Raw genomic sequence first — 22,811 nt, 5'->3', positions numbered from 1 at the left:
ACGTCTCCTACTGCATTTACTGTAACCATAACTTTATATGTATGTATGTATGTATGTATTTGCCGGAAGATCAACACCTATCTGCCACACATACAAAAATATATATATTAAATACTCGTATATATATAATACTATATCTAATATCGTACATTAGGCTATCATTAAGAACCCTAAGTCAGTACGGCTCAGAGGTAATGCAAGTAAGTTTTCCGTGTACGTATACGTATACGTATCCGTATCCATAGGGACCCAACCGACCCCAAGTCCCCCAAGAGCCCCCAAGACCCTGGTGTACCCCCGTGTACTGTACCCTTCGAGCAGCAGATGAAACTCGTACTGAACCCTTTATAAAGCTTATTTCAGTTATTCAGTTAGACAGACAGACAGAACCAATGTACCCATCAAATAACCCAACAGAACAGAACAGAAATTCCTCAACAGAAACTCAACCGAAAATGATCCACAATAAACCAAAAAAAACCAAACAGCAAAACAGAAAACCAAAGAAGAACAAAGAGAAACAACCAAGAAAAAAAAACGTTTTTATGCTTTATGTAAACTGATAATTTTGTTGAAAGATCGATATCTCTCTCTCTCTCTATAAATACATATATGCAACTCTGTTAAACTTGGCACTATTCGAACTGTATCGAAACTAGGTATCGCTTATCAACTTCGTTGCTTCACTTGTTGGAGCTGGTGGTATTCAAGCCTTCAAGACTATGCGAACGTTAAGAGCACTGAGACCACTACGTGCCATGTCCCGTATGCAGGGCATGAGGGTACGTACTTTCCATACATAACCACCAACCCACCAAACCACCAAAATACCAAATACCAAAAACAACCCACAAAAAACAAAAACAAAAACAACCAAAACAATTTCATCAATATCAGTATTATCAGTATATCAACAAATATCAGCATATCGTATATCGTAAATCGTATATCAATCGAGCTAACAGCGCGCCAATCCCAACTCTCATCACAATTAATACTGGCAACCCTTTACGCTCGCCTCCTCGCCGCTGTACTACCCTAAACCCACCCCCCCCCCCTCTACACACTTCTCGTACTTACACCAAGCCCCACCCCATTCATGCCACCAACCAAACAAAACCAAAACAAACCAACTAACTAACTATAAACAAAAAACTAACAGCAACCACCACAACAACAACAAACACCTAAAAAACCAAAAAAACCCAAATTATGTATTTAATAAAATTTTAACATACTAGCAAAAACCCATTGACCCATGGACTCATAATTATCCGTATCCAAGTGCAGCAGTTGATTTCATGTGTTTACCCATCAACTTTTGATAACTTTGATGCATCCGTAATCCGTAAACCGTATTCCGTAATCCGTATGCCGGATAGCGTAATCGTAATTGATTGACTGATAACTTAACTTACTTAACAAACTATCTGTAACTCTCTATACTCGTACCTCTCTCTCTCATTATTCAGCTGAACATGAACACAAGCCAACTATTAGAGTTACTTTTAGCTATCGTTAATCGTTATCGTTACTCATAATTAGACAAACAATTTTGCCTTGCCACCATCTGCTCTCTCTCTCTCTCTCTGTATCTTTTTCTCTCTCTCCTCTCTCTGTCTATTCCCTCACACAAGTTTCGTTTTTGCTCGCTCTCTTTCTGACTGTCTCTTCCCCCTCTATGTCTCGCTCTCTCTCTCTGTCTCGTACTACTCATCGCTCGCTCTTAGTACTCGTACAATTGGCTCATCCGAAACCTTAACTAAACAAACCAAATCAGAAATTCGCTTTACCATTCGCTTGATTCAACCAACAATCAATCGAAACTCTCTTGCCTGACCAGCAGCACCGTAGTCCATAGCCGATCGAACTTAGAACTAGCATTATCATACATACTCGTACTATACCACATAATATTTACATACATAGATGCATCTCTTGTACTCTGTACTGTACTACTGCGTGCAATTAATCATCCGACCATCTAAATATTTAGTTCTTAGGTTAAGTTAAATTTTAGCTAAATTTTTAACTTGATCTTGTGCCTGCTTGCACTCTGATATATGTATCGTTATTTGTTATCGCTATCACCGCTACTGTTACCGTTACCGCTACTTTCGTTCTAAACGATCTACTTTGAATGTTGTAAAGTGTTTTTTTTTCTGCTAAATCTTCTGCTGCATAGACCTAACTCAGTGTTGAGCAACGCACTCTGCCTGTCACTAGTGCTAGTCAACCCCACAACAACCCCCACACATGCTCACTTCCACACGCCTCTGACACGTCCCGCTCTCATTCCATCACGTACCGTACCGTACGTACCCGCTCTATAATTAACCAGGCTGCCATCAAACCACACACTCACACACACCACTCATCCATATACATATACATATACTCTATATATATATATACATACTTACATATAAGTCTAACATTCTTGAACTTGAACTACGTATTTAACTTTATTTATATCTACATATATTTATTCCGAAAACTGACTAAATAACTCTCTGCATTTATTGTATTATATTCTATCCCCCCTACCCACCGCCCTCACATCACCCACACACCCAACCAACCAACCAACCAACCAACCACATCATGTATCCCAACAACAACTTCAACAACTACAACAACCAAAACCCAACCAAAAATCATCATCGACGTTGCCAACGACGACCGTTATCGTGATCGGTTAAATCAAAAATCGAAATCGAAAAAAATATAAAAATACAACAAAAAAACCCAAAATACCAAATTCAGGTCGTCGTTAATGCGCTGGTACAAGCTATACCGTCCATCTTCAATGTGCTATTGGTGTGTCTAATATTTTGGCTAATTTTTGCCATAATGGGTGTACAGCTTTTTGCTGGAAAATATTTTAAGGTACGTGCCAAACGTTTCAAACTAAAAAATAACAAAAACCAGAAACAAAAAACCAAAACGAAAAACTAAAAACCAGAAACCAAAAACCAAATACCAAAACAAGATAATACGATCGATCGATAATACAAGCCAAGCATTATTTGTAGGCGAAATGAATGCAAACTGTCGTCGTTTGTGCTCATTTATCCTTTCTTGGCAATTGTGGCTCCAAGTCAATATCCAAATCCAAATCAAAATCCAAGCAGCATTCAACAATTAGCAACTATCCAATTGAATAGAATCGAATCGAATCTCGAATGAAATGCGTATCTTTGCATCTATTTTTCGTAAATAGTTGAGTTTTAAACATGAATTGAAATGCAAAGTTCAAAGTTCACAAAACAAGAGTTTGTCGAATCGATCAACCGACGTCCGAAGACAAACTCTTGCAGGTTGTATATATAATATCGAATCGAATTCATTCAGAATCAGAATCAGCTGCAGTTCCAGTATCAGTATCAAAATCAGAATCAAAAGCAGATTCAGCTTCAGCTTAGGCAACAGCATGAATATGTATATCAAAATAAATCTATATAGCTATACGAGTATGCGACCATGCGAAAGTTTCTGCACTAAACAACTAACGTTTTTTTAGTACACTCCCTAGTACTAGCCTTAGATTATTCTTTGCCTTTTGCACAGGAAAAGAAAAGAAAACAGAGCAACAGATCCCAGCCAAGCCAAGCCAAGTAAAACAAATGCTTTGATCAACTATCGTTTAGATCAAGAGGGCTAAGCCAAGCTAATTAGCTGCTCAAACACTGACACTCACACACCTAAAATCTAGTCAGCATTCCTAGCTAGTGCTATAGACCAATACTTTAACCGACTTTATACCTATATATATATTACTGTATCTATCTATATACATATACTATATATATATATATATATATTATCCCGCATAACTGAAATACATTTTTCCATAATCAACTCAAATTGAAACAAACCCAAACTCATCGACGCTGTACCACCAATGAACCGATGAATCAACGAACGAATGCACCGATAAATCGACGAATAAATCGACCAACGATATCAACCAACCGTAAACAGTGCGAGGACATGAATGGCACGAAGCTCAGCCACGAGATCATACCAAATCGCAATGCCTGCGAAAGCGAGAACTACACGTGGGTGAATTCAGCAATGAATTTCGATCATGTAGGTAACGCGTATCTGTGCCTTTTCCAAGTGGCCACCTTCAAAGGCTGGATACAAATCATGAACGATGCTATCGATTCACGAGAGGTAATGTACACCGCTAACAGTTGACACCGTTCTCACACAGACCAAACATATTCACACCTATAAAACACACATGCCTAAATCGAACAGCATTTGTATTAGTCTTTGCGCTTTGCCCACACACTCACACACACACCCACAAAAATACGATTACCACACAATGAAAGAACACACAGAACGCTGGAATAAAAACTGCAGTGCAAATCCATAGTTATAAATACATATACTCTTTATGTATAGCGATAATAATATAATCCAAAACTAAGTCCGATCTATGATAATTTTTATTAATCAAACAATTTTATCTATATACCTTTTTTCTCTTTTTTATATATGATCAACCCTACAACTACTACAATTACAACTCAACAACACTCAACACACAAAACAACAACAACAAAAACATCTACAACGAAACATGGTCACACCACAACAACAAAACTCTGGCCACACCAAACACTTCAACACCACCCACCACCACTCCAACACAACTCCAAAACACGAGCAACACCAAAAATGATCCATTCACCGAAACGAAATGAAACAAAACGAAATTCCGAAACCTTCAACCGAAACCAAACCAAACCAAACCGATGATGCCATGCCACAAAATTTGGCTCAAAAACCGAAACGAAACGTGACAAAATTCACCAACGATAACTGCTGCCATCGATCACACTGGCAATCGCACACAATCGATAACAGGTGGACAAGCAGCCAATTCGTGAAACGAACATCTACATGTATTTATATTTCGTATTCTTCATCATATTTGGATCATTTTTCACACTCAATCTGTTCATTGGTGTTATCATTGATAATTTTAATGAGCAAAAGAAAAAAGCAGGTGGATCATTAGAAATGTTCATGACAGAAGATCAGAAAAAGTACTATAATGCTATGAAAAAGATGGGCTCTAAAAAACCATTAAAAGCCATTCCAAGACCAAGGGTAAGACAACAACAAAATACAAAAAAAAAAAAACTAAGCAAAATATAATATAAAAATAAAATAAAAAAACTCTTAATTTAATAAAACCAAAACTATTGCCAAAAAGCAAACTAAAACAGTATAACAAAAATTTCACTATAACCGAAATAACAAGTAATCATTTGGAATAAAATCAACTGTATAACGATCCCGAAAGAATACCAAATCACAAAAAATTAAGCTCTCTGGAGCAGTCATCATGTGGTGTTCCGATACTTCTTCAGTCACACCCATCCAAATGTTTTCTTTCAATTTTCACAATACTCAAGAACTTTCCATGAATTCCCATTTTAAAACTTCCACCACGTGATGTTCTATATAACATACACTAACTAAAGTTTCCTATAACTTTCAAGAAATATGTCAATCTATATGCCTAAAAATTACTCAAAAACAAAAAAAGAATAAGAAAGCATAACAATTAATAAGAGAAAAGAATACAGAACAAAAGAATTAAGATTTCGATCGCGTAATCTGTGCCAATCGTATCCGTATTGTATATATATATAACATTTTGTATATATAATAAACTTTTTTCTATGTTAACTTGTATTGATTGAACACAGAACTGTTCTACCAGCCGACTCGGACTGAACTTTGGACTTAGACATTGATCAAAAAAAATATGGTCTTGAGGTCAATTCAATTATGGACTGTTACTGCCATACCGATTCGTAGCGATAATATAAATTAATACAAAGACATTCTGCTGTTAAAATATTGAAAAGCATATTGAAAAGCATATTGAAAAGCAAGACTCTTTCTTTTATCTATGATAAAAACGAATCCAAGTCTGAACCAAAAACTTAACCATTGACGAGAACATACACCCAAATACCCGAGTACCCGAATACCCGAAAAACCGAATTACCGTACAGCTGAAGAAGAACGAAAACCCTTGCAATCCGTTGAGTATACGATATTTACATACGTGCGTATGTCTGTATGATTAAAGGCCCTTTAGCAATATTTTGTCAAGTTATTGAAATAATGAATGGATCTTTGACACATGAGAAACAAAAACGACAAGAAGCAGATGATAAAGTCGAGCACTAAAGTCGAGTCTCTGGAATAGCGGCAGTGGTGTGCGTGGCAGTAGACTTGTAGCAGTGTGGCACGCTACTGTTGCCATTGAGTGACTCCTGAGTGCCTGGAAAATGTTTCGCAACATACCGTTTTCTTAATCTCTACTCTAATACTTAATTTCCAATATCAACATTTAAGTATTGTGTCCGTTTGGTTCGTCTGTACTTAAACATTTTTATGTCTGCCATTTATCAGCTGGACGATCGATCAAATTTAAAATTCCAAAAGCAAAAGCAAAACTACAATCTCTCTATCTATATGTATATATATCTATATGAATACCCCCCCTACCCACTCGCAACACTCTTTTACTTAGATATGGCAACCAAATGCATGTTTCTTTACAATTTAAAGTGGATGTGCATATAGTGTACATCCTGGCACGTCTCTAACAATAGTTTCAATTACTCTCTCTATTTAAACTACTCTACTCAACCTCTACTCAACTCTACTCTACTCTATCTACTGTACTCTGGGCATGTTTAGTGTTAGTCACCGAACGATCGAATCGAAATGAGAGCAATGCTAAATGCGAGAGGCATCAGAGCCAGTGTCGGGCATGCTGAAAAGTTGAAAGAAAAGTAAAAGACAACCACTAACTAACGACGCCCACATACATTCATATGTATGTAATCCGACTGACTGCACGTTACCCACTCATTGAGAATGATCTATACTCTACCTATAACTACATACTATATATCTCTATCTACATAGTACAATATCGCTCGTGTAGTGTACTCTATACTCATTCTAAAGCCTTAACCTAATCCAATCAATGCAATATGAATATCTTATTAGCACATTGAGTCACTGTTAAACAATGTTTACCTAATTGTTATACCGTTCTACTGTTCTACTGTTTTACTGTTTACTGTTATACGCCTACTCTGTACGTCTGCAGGTGCGCGGCGCAACGCTCCACAGAGCCCCACACGCCATGGAAAAAAGTTTGCAATTGGCACAGATCTACAAACGAAATGAAAATGAAAATGAAACTGAAATGAATGAATGAACTAGAACTAGAACAACCACAAAAAACTTATAAATCAATAAAAACAAAACAAAAATACCTAATATTTGTATAACTAAACTAAACTAAACCAATGCGATCACTATCAACTGAATGATGAACTCTTACGATATATAGTAATCGTGCATATATAACTATTGTATAATGAATTTATAAGAAAATGCGGCGATGATTAACCAAATGTACTTATACGAAACTCTTCTATTCCTTTTCTCTCTTCTCTTCAATGTGTTTTGTCGGTGTCCAACGAATGATTCTCCGTTCTCTTTTTTGGTTTATCGATTAATTATCGTTTCGACTTATGTTCATTGTTTCCATTTCTATTCCTGTTTCTGTTTCTGTTCCCGTTCCTGTTTTTGATTTATGATTTCGTTTCATTGTTCTTTGGTTGAATTCTTCTACCATTACAGTGGCGTCCACAAGCAATAGTCTTTGAAATAGTAACCGATAAGAAATTCGATATAGTCATAATGTTATTCATTGGTCTGAACATGTTCACCATGACACTCGATCGTTACGATGCGTCGGACACGTACAACGCGGTCCTTGACTATCTCAATGCGATATTCGTAGTTATTTTCAGTTCCGAATGTCTATTAAAAATATTCGCTTTACGATATCACTATTTTATTGAGCCATGGAATTTATTTGATGTAGTAGTTGTCATTTTATCCATCTTAGGTAAGTAAAACCAAAACCAAATTATAATTACCACCATACCCAAGCCCAATTATCGAAACCCCCAGCCCCACACCCACGACTAGCCCCATAGCCAAAGTATGCAAATCGATCCACCCCGAGTGCTCGAAAACAGAATCAGAACCAACATCTTTCAATTCAATTATCCAAATACCTTCCAAGTCGGATACCTATGCGTATCTAACTCTCTCCTTGCATACCTATATGTATGCGTGTGAAAATCTGTTTGATGTATAAATATGTCTGTCCATCCTCTAACTCTCTCTCTCTCTCTGTCTCTATATATATAAATGTATATATATATACTATATATTTCTGTAATGTATTGTATGTACACACACAGTACGCTCCCCTTTAAGCATACTTTTTTATAATTGTTACTAACTTGCTGTCGTATACGTAATGCGTAATTCCATTGTTACTTGTTGATTCGTAATTACTCGTACAATAAGCCCCACCCCAATAAGCTCCCCATAACTAATCCCATCCCAGCCAGTTTGTTGTGTACCAAATGTATGTATTGCGAGTGCTCATATATGTAATGCAGTGGTTGTTCCCAATTCTCCATATTGTGCATATGTATTTACACACGTATGTATGTATGTATGTAATTATTTATATACTATGTATTCATGTATGTACATGCATAAAGAGGCCCGCCCACGATCACTGTATGAGCAGCTCAATGTTGTTGTGCTTAACGTATTCTAAAATGATGTTTTTTGTTTTCGCTTTCTATGCGCTTGCCGTTTGTATAGTTAGCGGACAGTGTTATACAAAACTGTTATACATTTGTAATACTACTAAGTAGTGACACAGCTATACAGTTTACATTTGTATGATATTCTGGTATAACTGTTATATAATTTTTATAAAACTGGTATACTGCCGTTTTATGCAGTATTTTTTGCTAACTTGTATATTATAAAGCCGTTATAGAACTGTTATACAGCAATCATTTGGCCCAGCTAACGATGCAAACGCGCAATCCATCGAATATTCAGATAAAGATTCTAATTTCTGTTGTTGTTGTTATTGTTGCCAAATTTTTGTGTAAAATTAGTAAATCGATGTCTACATATTTTTTTGTTTTGATTTTAGTTTGAGTTTGAGAGCAAGCCCAAAAATCTTGAACTATTGGTGTTGATTTAACTTGTACAAGTACCTTAAACCCCTCTGTAATTGTTGTCGTTTGTTGCTGGCGTTAAATTCTAAATATCGATATTAAATTATAAATCCAACATATTTACTTTTTTTCTTTAAATAAATTAACAAACAGTCTTAAGAACGGCCGGATTTCAATGTTTGCGATAATTATTATTTTACTGCAACCTTTTTCGATATGATATAAATCTTGAACAAAAAACAAAAATCAATAATTAATTTCTTTTGTTATTTTTTTATTTCCTTGAACCATATTTAAGAGCTTAAACTTGAGCATACGTAAGCACAAAAAAAGAACTAACAAATGGAAGAGCAGGTTCCCCCCCCCCCCCGAAATCAAATCACACTCAAATAAACTTAGGCATTGGCCATTGGAGCAAACAACAAGAGACCTGAAACCACATAAACAAGAAACTAGAAACCAGTACTACATAGTACAAGAAACTCTACAAAAGATGGCTTAAAATATGCTTTACTACATTGACAACTGCAACAGAGAGCTTCCTTTTTATCTGGCATTGTGCCTGAGCATAAAAAGGATGCTTCTGATTATTCTGCTGCTATCGGGAATCTTTCCACAAATCGAATTGTGCCCAAAAAAATATTTTGTCCAGCGAACAGACAATATCCCCTGGGCCGAAAAACAACTCCCATCCCCCCCATTAAACCCAAAAACCCCATAAACCAAAGACAGAATCAGAGCCAGAACCAGAACCAAAACCAAAACCAGAGCCGGTGCAGAGCCCGTGCTGTCATTGTTTTTTCAACAAAACTTTATCGTTTCAATTTTGGGAAATTCCCAGTATTGTGTGAGAGGAGCTTCCAGTTAAAAACTTACTACATATTTAAGAGCTGCAAAACTTTTACTGTTGCTTTTGCTTCCTTTACGTAATAGTACCTACATATATCATACGTTACTATGAGACTCACCCGCCCCCAATAACAAAACGCTGTTTTCGAACGCACACTAATTTCCTTTCAAAACATCCAAAAACAAAAAGAAACCAAAAAAAAAAAATGCTTTCAATTTTTTGAGCGCCTCAATGTTTGCTTCATTATTTGGCTTCGATGTTAAGGCAGACGCGCAGAGTGATATCCGCAACGAATAATTTAATACACGCTTCCAGGCAATCCTGAAAACAATCCACAAGACAAGCAAATCAAGAAGAGTTTGAACGGATCTCAATGAACAATAAATACTACGCTTTTGTAAATGCATATTTCATAAATAACAAAATAACATGAATAACAACGAAAAATCTATAATAATTTTTAAACAATTGCTAAAGACACTAAAACACACACACACACACACCAAATGGCTTGCACAAAACGCATAAATGAACGCAATATGAAATGAAAGAACGAATGAAACAAAAGAAATTAAAAGAAAAGAAAACTCAAACAAACAATGATGAAAAAAAGAAAATACACAAAAACAAATATAAATAAAGATTCAATCAGAGTTAGGTGTCAATGGGCATTCCACAAGACTCAGTGCGATTGTCGGTTGCATAACTCTGTGCGCTAGCTGCCCGGTATCCCATCCCAGCAATACGATCCCCACGATCGGCAAACATATACATATGTGTACTATATATGATAATGATATAAGAGTGATTATAATTATCTGAGGGCGGGGCCCCAGCCAGCACAACGGCCATGCGGACTGTCTTAGCGTGCAGCATCGGGCAAGGCCGCTGAACTGGAGGCAGGGGCCCCAAAAGGTCCGGATCCCAATGGCCGAACAAAACCGAACCGAACCGAACTTAGAACCAAGTGCTCGTAGCCCCCTCGATAGTGTGTAGCCCCTAGCCGGAGGGTTCCGCCAGTTGTCCAATAAAATTATCCGAAAGAGATTTAATCATGTGGGGGATGCCGCGGCACTAGCCTGAATCTTCTTAATGGTTTTGGTCCAATCTACAATGGAGATTATGTACTTTACTATGAACGTAGTAAAAAGCATACAAATGTGTATAATATAACCAACTCTATATATATATCCCCAAAAGTAGTCCCTAGTGCGGGACTTTTTAGCCACCCACCCAGCCCAGCCCACCAATCACACCTACTCCTTTCTACCTATCTGTCTCTCTCTCTCTCTCTATATATATATACATATATAGCTCTTTTTTTATCCACTCTCTCTCTCTCTCTGTTTAAATACTAATAAGAAGCTTCAATTTTGTATACTTCTAAAATTATTATTTAATCGATCATTCGATCGCTATTAATTCGATCGCTATTAATTCGCTCTGAGCCTACCCCTGCCCGCCCGCCCTTAGGTTTAGGAAAAGTCCTGCAAATAGTTCGTTCGTAAACCACCCGCCCAGATCCGATTCCCGCTCATGCCATGCTAGAGCGCATTTCGTTTCCATCAAAACCAAAAAAACATTTCAAAAAAAAAGTACAACCAATGAACATTTTGATTGGCCTCCGATGGGCGGCGAACGAACTTTGCAGTCGTGATAGTATTTGGCACTTATAAAATATGCTGCGGATTATCGCTTAAGAAAAAACAAAAAAAAGTAATTGTATCGTCTACGTATCAGAGCCACGCATAACCGAACAAAAAAAAAACAAAAAAAAAAGTAACAAACATTTTGTATTACCGAAAAGGGATAACTTTTTTTTGACTAAAGAAAAGCTACTTTTTTGCCGCTGTCGCTGTTGCTGCTTAACCCAACGCCAACGCCTGCTCCTGCGCCAGCTGCTAGCCAACAGGCCAAAGGATATATCGACCACCGAGCGTGTTGCTGCTTTCTCTGTTTAATCGTTAACCATTAACCGTTTACCGTTTACTGCCGTATATCGTTACTTAACAATCTTAACAATAATTCAACTTCTAAGCGTTTTTTTCCGTTTGAATTTTGAATAATTTTTATTTGAATTTTTTTAGTTGTTCTTTCTTCAGTTTAATATTGATTTTTGTTTTCCAATCGATTCAGGCCAGCTGGTGTACTCTCTTTATCTATATATATCTCTCTCTCTATCCCATAGCTGTATATCTAATTGTACCGTTCATCTATATTGCGTTAACTGTTCTTGTGCTACTTCTAACCGTAACCTGTAACCCGTAACCCATAACCCGTATATGTATATTTATGCTGTAATTGTAATTTAACTGTACATTTGTGTGCGTATTTTTCAGTTGTATGTGTTGTATGTGTAAGACACTAATTTTTTATTGTATGTATATTTATATATTCTTCGTATATGTACTATTTATATTTGATGATCCTTTGGGGGTCCATTTTGTTTTGCCGAACAACTGATATCGATTTTAATCGATTGCGATATTCAAGGTTTCGATCTGATCTGCGACTGACAATATTCGGAATCTTCTTTAATATTCCATCTTCGATCATTGATGATCATTGGATACCTTTTCTTTAATCTTTGATCCAGGATCTTGACCATCTCGCCTTTGCTAATTTTCACTTCAATCATGGATCTTAGTTGGTTTATTTTCGGTCTTTTGGTCTTTTGATCAAGCTCTTAGATATTTTGATCGTAGATCCTTATCCTTCGATCCTTGATCCTTGATCCTCGATCCTAGATCTTAGCCACATTTCATTCTGGATCTTATGATCTTGGCTTTTTCATCGCAGATCATTGATTGCGTGCCAGTTTGTGGGCTTCCTGTTTTGTGTTTGGCCTGGCCTGCTTACGTTTTTTGTATCAACTGTACTTGTTCCAAAATCACCAGTATCACCTGGTCACACTGTACATATGTATGTATCTGTATGTTCACGTTATTTATATTTTCGTGTGTGCTTTGTGCCTATATAGTATGTCTCTATGTATGTATGTATTTTGCTGACGTTGAAGGTATTTGGAGGAGCGTAGCCTTTCGACAACCTAATGCTTTCCATATTTCAGCTATGTTAAATTTGTGTGCCCTCGACCCACGCCCCTGAGTGCGTGCTACTTTTGTTGTGTGCAATCGTTTGTGATTGCCCGAGCCCGATCCATGTCTCCCATGTCTCCCTTTCCACAAAGAGATCTCCTAGTCCCCCAGTCTGTCTCTCTAGCTAATGACTGAACTCTGAACTCTATTTCTCACCATCAACTAACTCTCTTCACACCCCTCCACACCTGCTGCTGCGTTTATTTGCTGCATTTGCTGCACCGATGATGATGATTGATGGTGGCCACAGGTCTCGTACTTAGCGATATTATCGAGAAATACTTCGTATCGCCGACACTGCTCCGAGTGGTGCGCGTGGCCAAAGTGGGTCGCGTACTGCGTCTGGTGAAGGGCGCCAAGGGTATACGAACGCTGCTGTTCGCCCTGGCCATGTCGCTGCCGGCGCTGTTCAACATCTGCCTGCTGCTGTTCCTGGTCATGTTCATCTTCGCGATATTCGGCATGTCGTTCTTCATGCATGTGAAGGAGAAGAGCGGCATCAACGACGTCTACAACTTCAAGACGTTCGGACAGAGCATGATCCTGCTCTTTCAGGTAAGACCACCAACCACAATTCCGTTAACGGTTTATGTTGTCTATTGTTGTTGTCGTTGGGTGATGTTGCCACGACCCCACACTGAACCAACACACCCCTTCCCCCCTTTCACATGTACCCCCCCACATGTGAAAACAAACAAACGGTGGCCCCACGGATGGCGGATCGGGCGGCTAACGATCGACGGCTATCGATACAGAAAGCCACCGATCGATACCAATTCGGTGCAAAACTCCATTACGAACCGGAACCGGAACTGCTGTCCGTGGCCATCATTTTTAGTTCAGTGGCAACATCACAATGTTGATTGAAGCTGCGGTAGTTGTTGGTAAAAGCTAAATTAGTGCGATTTTTTGATTAACCCCCCCGATTATACATATTTATCGATTTGTTAATTTATCTGCCTATCTGTCTGTTCATCGTTATTGGTTTCTAACCTTACTTTTGGTTTGAGCGTTCATTCGGTGTAAGAAAAAGTAAACAAACCGAAACCGAATTTTTTCCAACGATTTGTTCACTTTTTTTTGTGATTTGTCTGTGATGGCATTCGCTTGCAACAATCCCATGATGCGATGGAGCGGTTGTCATCCAGCCACACCGATTGAAAAGTTGAAAAACGCTTCCTCTTGTTTTTGCGCTTGTTTTGAACCAATTGATTTCCGAGTATATATCCTGCTTCTCTGTAAATGCATTATTTTTATGTAAATTGTACAAAAAACAAATCTAATTCAGCTCTTTCAACAAACACCAATCAAATGTTGAGCTTTCCTCATGACACCCCAAGCAAAAAATGCGAACCGAAAGAAAGAATAAAAAAATAAATGGATCGTCACTTTAGATCCCAAATCCGAGAACGGCCTCCTCTGGGCTCGTTCTCCTCGCTAAGGAACACGAAACTTACGCAACTATCTCCCCCACCCCCGCCCTCCTTCAACCCACCAATCCGACTAATACATTTCTCCAACTATATCTTTCCACCCGGCTTCAACTGTCCACCCCTGTCCTCCAACCCACTCTCACTCTGTCTCTCTCATTGTTGGAGTCCAGTCGCTCGTTGAGCGCTTTGCATATTCATTGGGTGGGGTGGCAACGCCCAACCCCAAGCCCCCCAGGGCAATCATCGGGCAGGAGAAGCCGGCACCTGCCTCGGCTCCAGGCTGTATAAGTCTTTTCCAATCAAACTTCAGCATTGAGCTTCAGATATCACTCCGCCCACTCAGCCGATTAGAGAGCCGTTTAGAGAGGCAACCACCTCAGTTGAACCTCAACTGTATATGCCAAATACACACCCAATGTATGATTACCAACTATTTATACATGTACTAACTATATACGTATGCCATAACTAGTTTGCTTAACCAAGTGATCCATTACCTAACTGAATTTGACTAATGACTCTTCTTGTATTGTATCTTCTGTCTTAAACTTCTCTTTCACTGCCCACACAACCAACCAACCAACCAACCAACCAACCAACTAACCAACACACACACGAACGACGACCTGACCTGTATCGATATACACATATCGATGTATCGAACAAAAACCATCACCAAACCAACCGCACAACTGCCGTGCTCCTACCGCTCCCACTCCCATTCTACCATTCCGCCGTCCCCGTCCTTTCCAACAATCCCACAATGCGAATCCACAACCAAATCCGTATCGAATTCGATTTCGAATCGATAACATTCGATACCGCTTCTCTGTATATCTCCGTATATCTCCGTATATCCGTATCCAAAATCAATTTTCCCCATTCCCCATTCGCGTTCACGCACGCACGCACACCTGGCAGATGTCTACCTCAGCCGGTTGGGATGGTGTACTCGACGCCATTATCAATGAGGAAGCATGCGATCCACCCGACAACGACAAAGGCTATCCGGGCAATTGTGGTTCAGCGACCGTTGGAATAACGTTTCTCCTCTCATACCTAGTTATAAGCTTTTTGATAGTTATTAATATGTACATTGCTGTCATTCTCGAGAACTATAGTCAGGCCACCGAGGATGTGCAGGAGGGTCTCACCGACGACGATTACGATATGTACTATGAGATCTGGCAACAGTTCGATCCGGAGGGCACCCAGTACATACGATACGACCAGCTGTCCGAGTTCCTCGACGTGCTGGAGCCCCCGCTCCAGATTCACAAGCCCAACAAGTACAAAATCATATCGATGGACATACCCATCTGTCGCGGTGACCTCATGTACTGTGTGGACATACTGGACGCACTGACCAAAGACTTTTTCGCGCGCAAAGGCAATCCCATTGAGGAGACGGGCGAGATTGGTGAGATTGCCGCCAGGCCGGACACCGAGGGCTACGAGCCCGTCTCCTCCACCCTCTGGCGACAGCGGGAGGAGTACTGTGCCCGCCTCATTCAACATGCCTGGCGCAAGCATAAAACGCGCGCCGAGGGCGGTGGTGCACCGTCCGACGCGGAAGGCGACGGCCCCGAAGATGGTGATGCGGGTGGCGGTGGCGGGGCGGCGCTGATGCTGGGTGTTCTGGATGTTCCAGATGCTGCTGGCGATGCAGCAACCACTGGCTCCCATGACGGGGCAACGGCACTCGATCCCGAGACCGATCCATCGGGAGTACCGGCGGCAGCGGCGGTGGCCCCACAGCCAGCCGGTGACGGCGGCGAGGGACCGGATGGAGGAGCAACAGCCGATCCGCACGAGAGCAATGTAAATAGTCCGACGATGGACGGCGCGACGGCGGGCAGCCCGGGCGCAGGGAGCGCTGGCAGCACTGGCCGACAGACGGCCGTTCTCGTGGAGAGCGATGGGTTTGTGACCAAGAACGGGCACAAGGTTGTAATACACTCGCGTTCGCCGAGCATAACGTCGCGCACGGCGGATGTCTGAGCCAGGCCTCGCCCCCCCCTCCAAGATGCACGCGAGTATTAGGTGCAGGTGCAGATGCAGTGCAGTGGTGGTGCCACAACAACAACAACAACAACAGCAGGTGCCACTGGTAGCTGCAATTGCAACTGCAACAGCAGCAACAGGAAGAAGAATAAGAAGAAGAAGAACAACAACAACAGCATCAACAACAACAACAACAACAGTGAGCTAACAACAACAACAACAAGCATAATTTTCTGCTATAAAAAGTACAACAACAACAACAAACAGAAAACACCAACAAACATCAGCTAAAATTTGAGTTCCATCAGTTCCGAGTCAACAACCAACAACCAACAACAACCCAAAAAAAACAACAACCAACTCAAACAACAATCATATTTAAGCTAAAACCAAAATGTCAAAATATTTTGTAAGCAGCTCGTAGTATACTTCATTAGGCAATTTCCCCTCCTGAAACCTAAAAACAAAAACCTAACACACAAATAATTTCAAACCCCATTGGCCTGAGTAGAACCAAAAGAAAAGAATCCAAAAGACGACAAAGAAGGGAAATGAACACCAAGCTAACCAGGCCATAATTCATAAGTTAACACAGACCCTGAAAATAGATAGTACCTACCCCATATTCCTATGCCCATACTCGTAGAAACGAGCTTTCGGATATGTAAGAATTGTTTTTACTGGTAAGAGGATAATTCGTAATTCGTAGCCAAGACAAATTTCCACACGCTTGATTTAACTAAAGTAAAGAAGTAAAAAAAAACCCCACAACAAAACACGAAAGAAGATCAGAGCCAGCGTAAAGAGTAAAGAGTATTGTGTGACAGGAGAGCAGAAGGCAGCAGAAGGAGCTCAGGAAAAAGGCACAATAGAAAGCAGTAAAGTAGAAAAAACATACCCCGGAATAGAAAAGCAACAATTTCCCACTCCCACACAAGAGCAACATTTTATGTACACTCACATGAACTTTGTTAACCAATTCCAATGAGAGAGGACACCAAATTACAAACCTACATAACGGCATAGTTTGTATTATACATTTTATCCAATTAACGAAAAATACGAAATGGGATTAAATAAAAAGCAAACGCGAAACACCCCAAAACCAAACAAAACAAAAACAACTAGAGTTCAAATAAAGAAGAAAACACCAAATGAAGAAAATTGAGGAAACAACAACCGCCTGAACTGCCATCAAAAGCAATACAAAGTAAATGAAAAATACGAATATATAGCGACAAAAAAGTAGATCCAAAACTCACACACACACACACAAACACACAGAAACAGAGAGCATAAGAGAGAGTTGACATTTCGGGACGATTAGCACTAAAGACGAAACGCAAGCGATCGATCGATCGATCGCGCCTATCGATTCACACATTTCGTTTGCAGTTCGGTTACAGCGGAGCGGAAATCTTATAGATAGATATCCCCCAAAATAATCGGTAGGACAGTTGCATAGGCAAAGCGTATCGGCAATAAGCAAAGAAAATCACAAAAGTTTAAAGCATACATCTCACACACTGACACTGACACAACCCCCAACCACCCACATCACTCACACAGAAATACATACTTACAAAAATACATATGTGGAAAGCAGGAGACAAGTTGGCATTGTTGAGGTTATGTCCGGCACACACACGCACATACATACACCAACACACACACACACAAATACTGACACACAACAAGAACAATACCAATGAATATCTTGGAGTTGGGGCGCATGGAGCCAATGGAAATGGAAGAAACCCAAAAACCCTAAAAGAAAAAACCCAAATAAAAACCAAAAACGCCCCCCACTATGCTGAAATTCAGATTTGAGTAACGAACAAGATCAAGTGAGCGAACGAACATGAAGGAATCAGAGTATGGAAAAGACGTAGTGCAGGATCAGAGGATCCATTAAAGTGTTTAAAAAACGAAACGAACACAACCAGGCGGAACAGGTGTGTGAAAGTGTATGAAATTTAGGACTCGTATTTCCCACCCGTCTGGGCAAGGAACAAAGTGAGCAAAAAGTGTGTACAAAACACGGGACAAGGCACAAACCAAACAAAACAAAAAAAAAACCAACAACAAAAGTAACGAAAAAAAAAACTCAAATGCAAAAACAATTAATATAAAAAAGAAGTGCTAAGAGGTTTTTTTTTCAAAGTGCTCTATTTTTCACCTTCTTCTTTTTTACTACCTAATCTACAAGTAAACGAACGAGAATCGTCAACAACCAAAAAGCAAAAAAAGCAAAAAAGCAAAAACAAAAACAAAAACAAAAACGAACAACAAAAAGCGAAATTAAAACAAAATCAAAGCCAGTAAATACGAAACGAAAATATATATTATGTGTAATTGTAACATAACTAATTTCAATACAATGCGATATTGAATTCAAACAAAGTTTTAGCCCCGAAACTGCCGCTGAGGCATTCGCATTCGCATTTGCAATCCCATTCGCTTTCCCCTTTCGTACTAGTATTTGCCACACAACGCGACACACACGAAAGCCCCAAAACGTGGAAAACCGAAAACAGGAAAAACCAAAACCAAAACGAACGAAACAAAATAAAACAAATACAATAGTAAAATGTACCCTTAATTTGCGAAAAATTATGCCAAGCTAAGCTTTGTTTGAATCAGCTTTACCGCCTTTGGTTTTTTGGTTTCTCTCTCTCTCTCTCACTGTCTCGTTTTATTAACTAGCCATGGCTTTTTGCTCCTCTTCAGTTCTGTATTGTATTAACGATAGGCAAACGATAGCCGATTACGATTGCAATTACGACTATAATAGCAATAACGATGAAAACTATCTAAATGTATCCTGCCATGGATGGGGATCGGGGCTGGGGCGTATTCTAAGCCACAATAAACAAGTTTATGTGAGGTTCCATTGCGCACATACACACACATGCACCCAAACTTACACACACACCCACACACACACACATAGAAAACACACATACATAATACATACACATACATACACCCATGTAAATGCTTTGCTTTTGCTTCGAATTTGCTTAGGAAATATGAAACAACTTTGGAGACACACACACACCCCCCGAGACACACACACCAATAGATTTTTCACCCACTCCAGAGATGGAAAATATGTATCTGGAGAACCACCTTTCGAATGGCAACTCTCTTCTCGCTGACTAACTCTCAATCGATATCCGTCACATATTGAAACAACTATACGAACCATGCTTTTACACACTGCCTGACTTCGAACTATCTGTATCTGTTGCATCGAATACCAACTACCAAATACGAATGCGGATCTGGTTCTATGCAATTGCCACACCCACACACCCAATGGAACAAAAATATAGGCTAGAAAGCGAACAAGCATCGTACAATATTAACCAACATCGGCAATTGAATTGACAGAATCACCATCAAGGCCAAAAACCACCAAAAATCACAAAACGAAACATTTCTGAGCTTCAATAGTCTGTTTCACTGCAAGAGACTTTGATTTGCATATCCGTATTGCATATTTCCGTATAGTTTTCACATAGTTTTCATTAGTAGTTGACCCTCAAACAGTTGCTTGATTTGGAATCTCGAATCAACTGCTGCCAGCCATACCAATTGTATGATGGATAAAAGAACACACACGCACACAAACCAAGCCACGCAACAGTTTTCCAACACTAGAGCGTTCCATAGTTGAAAGATATAAAAAGACACCGTAAATTAAAGAGTTCAAAAGCAACCTAACCTAACCTAACCCAAATGCAAACGTAATGCTAATGCAGACAGAAAGTAAAAGTAAAAGTAAAAGTAAACCTACATATGTACATTATGGGGACCAGTGTTTAAGCATTGTCTTAAAGTCCAAAAATTATGTGTTTTTTGTTTTGCGTACGCTTTTCTAAAAGAGCTTTTTTCCAATGAATTTCAACCCAAAAACGAAATCCACACCCAAACCCTAAACCCTAACCCCACTCGAACAGACTCCTCCTTTGATTTTAACATTGCGGATCTTTGTTTAACGCCTTCATCGCCCGTATCCCGTATCCATAGTCCCTCTCCCCCTCCCCAACCAGCTTTTCTCTAGGCCCAATTCCCCAAAGTCCAAGAGTCCCTCACCGCCACCCACCCAAATTGAATTGATGCTTGCCAATTGCCAATTTTGTAACGACTTGAATGTAGCTTCATTATTATACATTTTGTTGGCTGTTTGACTAATAATACGAATACCCACAACGATAAATAATAGAACACATGAAAGAAAGAAAACGCAAACGATAACCAACTGATAACAGAAAATTAAGTTTGGCAATTCCAAGCAAACTGCATAAGCTAAAGGAAAACCTAATATGATAATGAAACAAATGCAAATAATATTTCTACTTATACTGAGTGCACTGTTATAAACGAGGGGCGGGGCGAGATTAAATAAAAAAACAAAAACACAAAACAAAAAACGAAAAACGAAACAAATCAAACGAAAATTATAATGATAATGAACAAACAAAAACATCTATTATAAAAATGATATATACTTCGAGATATTGTTCTATAAATGTGAGAAGAACATCATCTGCAATAAAAGCGACAGCAGCAACAACAACAGCCACCAATGAAGCTTATGCAAACCACAAGAAAAAGCAAAACAAAAAAACGATGGGAAAAGAAGAAGATGAAATCTAAATAATAATCTTGTAAATTTACATTAATAAAAAGCCGAAGATGAACTGAAAGCTTGAGAATGCGAAACAAAAAATATATGAGAATTTTTAGCGAATGGAAGTTCAAGCAAAGCGGAAATGGAAACGGAAATCGAAAAGTTCGAAAAGTTGAATAACCAAGTACAAGTCGAGTCGAGAAAACAACAAGCGTTGAGGAAGGAGAATATAAAAGAATATAGAAAATCTATTGCATATTTTTAGCATACGTGTAAACATATTTTTTGTGCCGAGGTTACGTTCGAAGCAACACGCGCATCATTGCCATTAGACAGAATAAAGTTATTATACACATATACAATATGCCTATGAAAGAAAAAACCAAAAACAAAAAACAAACAACAAAAAAACAAAAAAAATAAGATGAAAAACGAAAAACTAAGAACTAATAATTATAATACAAAATCAACTGCATATTTTGTGCTGCTGAAGAAAGTCACAACGCAACAAACAAAAAACATGATAACAATAAAGCGTATATAAATTTCTAACAAATCTAACAAAATTTTAGAGCAATACCACAAAACACACACAGAACACACACTGTCACACACCGGAAGCATGAAGGCAGACAAGTATTTTGCGCCGTCAATCGCTTAACTTCGATTGAAATCGATTGCAGCAAACGAATGAGAACAGCGAGTGACGACTGTATCCGTTGCTGTATCCGCACAGTATCGGCGCAAAGTTAGCTGACAGAGAGATACAAATGCGATATGCAACATGCGAAATACGAAATGCAAAAAACAAAAAACAAAAACCAAACAAACATGAGAACGATTAAACATTTTTTTTAGGTACACCTCAAAAATCAAAGCGTGGAAATTTCTATATTAGTTAATAATAAAATACTTTTTTTGTTAACTCACTAAATATTAAAAACCAAAACCAAGATGGACAACAACTTTAGCTTTATACCCGTACATTTGTAATATATTACATAAGTCTAGTTAATTACATAATTAAAACGGAAAATAGAAAATATATTAAAATTATAATTATACAAAAGCGAAACCAAAAAATTTTACAAATAAAAAAAAATCGCAAAAAAAACCTTTAAAAAAATAAAACAAAATCAAACGAAGCATAGCAAATGAAATTCAAAGTAAATAAAAAATAGAAAAAGAAAATTAACAAACCAAAAAAATACAAAAAAACAAAATGAGAAAATCGAAAAAGAACTGTAAAAATAAAAGAGAAAACCAAAAAAACATTTAAATGTAAATCAGCCAGTTATTATGCATAGCTAATGAAATTCAAATAAAAAAAGATGCAGGCGAGTAGGTAAGCCAAGAAATACGAACAATTACTGCAATTAGATATTCAACATAAAAAAATTCGAAATCTTTAGTCGAGCATAGAGTGCATATATACACATACATACATATATATAGAGACAGACACACGAATCCAACAACACATCATATAAATACATACATACAGATTTTGAATTTTATTTGATTTCCTTCCACTGGGTACCGTTTTCTTTCGCTCACGAGTGCAGATTTTATATGTTATACATACATATGTATGTATGTTGCATAAAGAGATACAGATACAGACACAGACACGCACTTACTGATACTGAGAGAGACAACAAGCCAAGCAGCAGAGAA

General features: G+C 38.6%; 1 protein-coding gene across 50 annotated transcripts in view; it reads left to right on the top strand.

Moving 5' to 3' along the window:
* LOC111070739 (sodium channel protein para) overlaps nt 1–16,641 on the top strand; it is a 62,133-nt gene extending 45,492 nt beyond the window's left edge. For all 50 annotated transcript variants that reach the window (XM_041592002.1, XM_041592010.1, XM_022361518.2 and 47 more), the window contains 7 exons: nt 660–782; nt 2,767–2,889; nt 3,985–4,179; nt 4,882–5,127; nt 7,696–7,966; nt 13,309–13,613; nt 15,413–16,641. In XM_041592002.1, coding sequence (XP_041447936.1) covers nt 660–782; nt 2,767–2,889; nt 3,985–4,179; nt 4,882–5,127; nt 7,696–7,966; nt 13,309–13,613; nt 15,413–16,492 — 2,343 coding nt within the window. In that variant the 3' untranslated portion in view covers nt 16,493–16,641. The remainder of the gene's footprint in view (nt 1–659; nt 783–2,766; nt 2,890–3,984; nt 4,180–4,881; nt 5,128–7,695; nt 7,967–13,308; nt 13,614–15,412) is intronic.
* The last annotated feature ends 6,170 nt before the right edge of the window (nt 16,642–22,811 follow it).

Source organism: Drosophila obscura, unplaced genomic scaffold (assembly GCF_018151105.1).
Source record: "Drosophila obscura isolate BZ-5 IFL unplaced genomic scaffold, ASM1815110v1 contig_165, whole genome shotgun sequence".
Classification (NCBI taxonomy): Eukaryota; Metazoa; Arthropoda; class Insecta; order Diptera; family Drosophilidae; genus Drosophila; species Drosophila obscura.
Note: the sequence above shows the minus strand (reverse complement) of the source record. Positions and strands in the feature narration are given on the sequence as shown.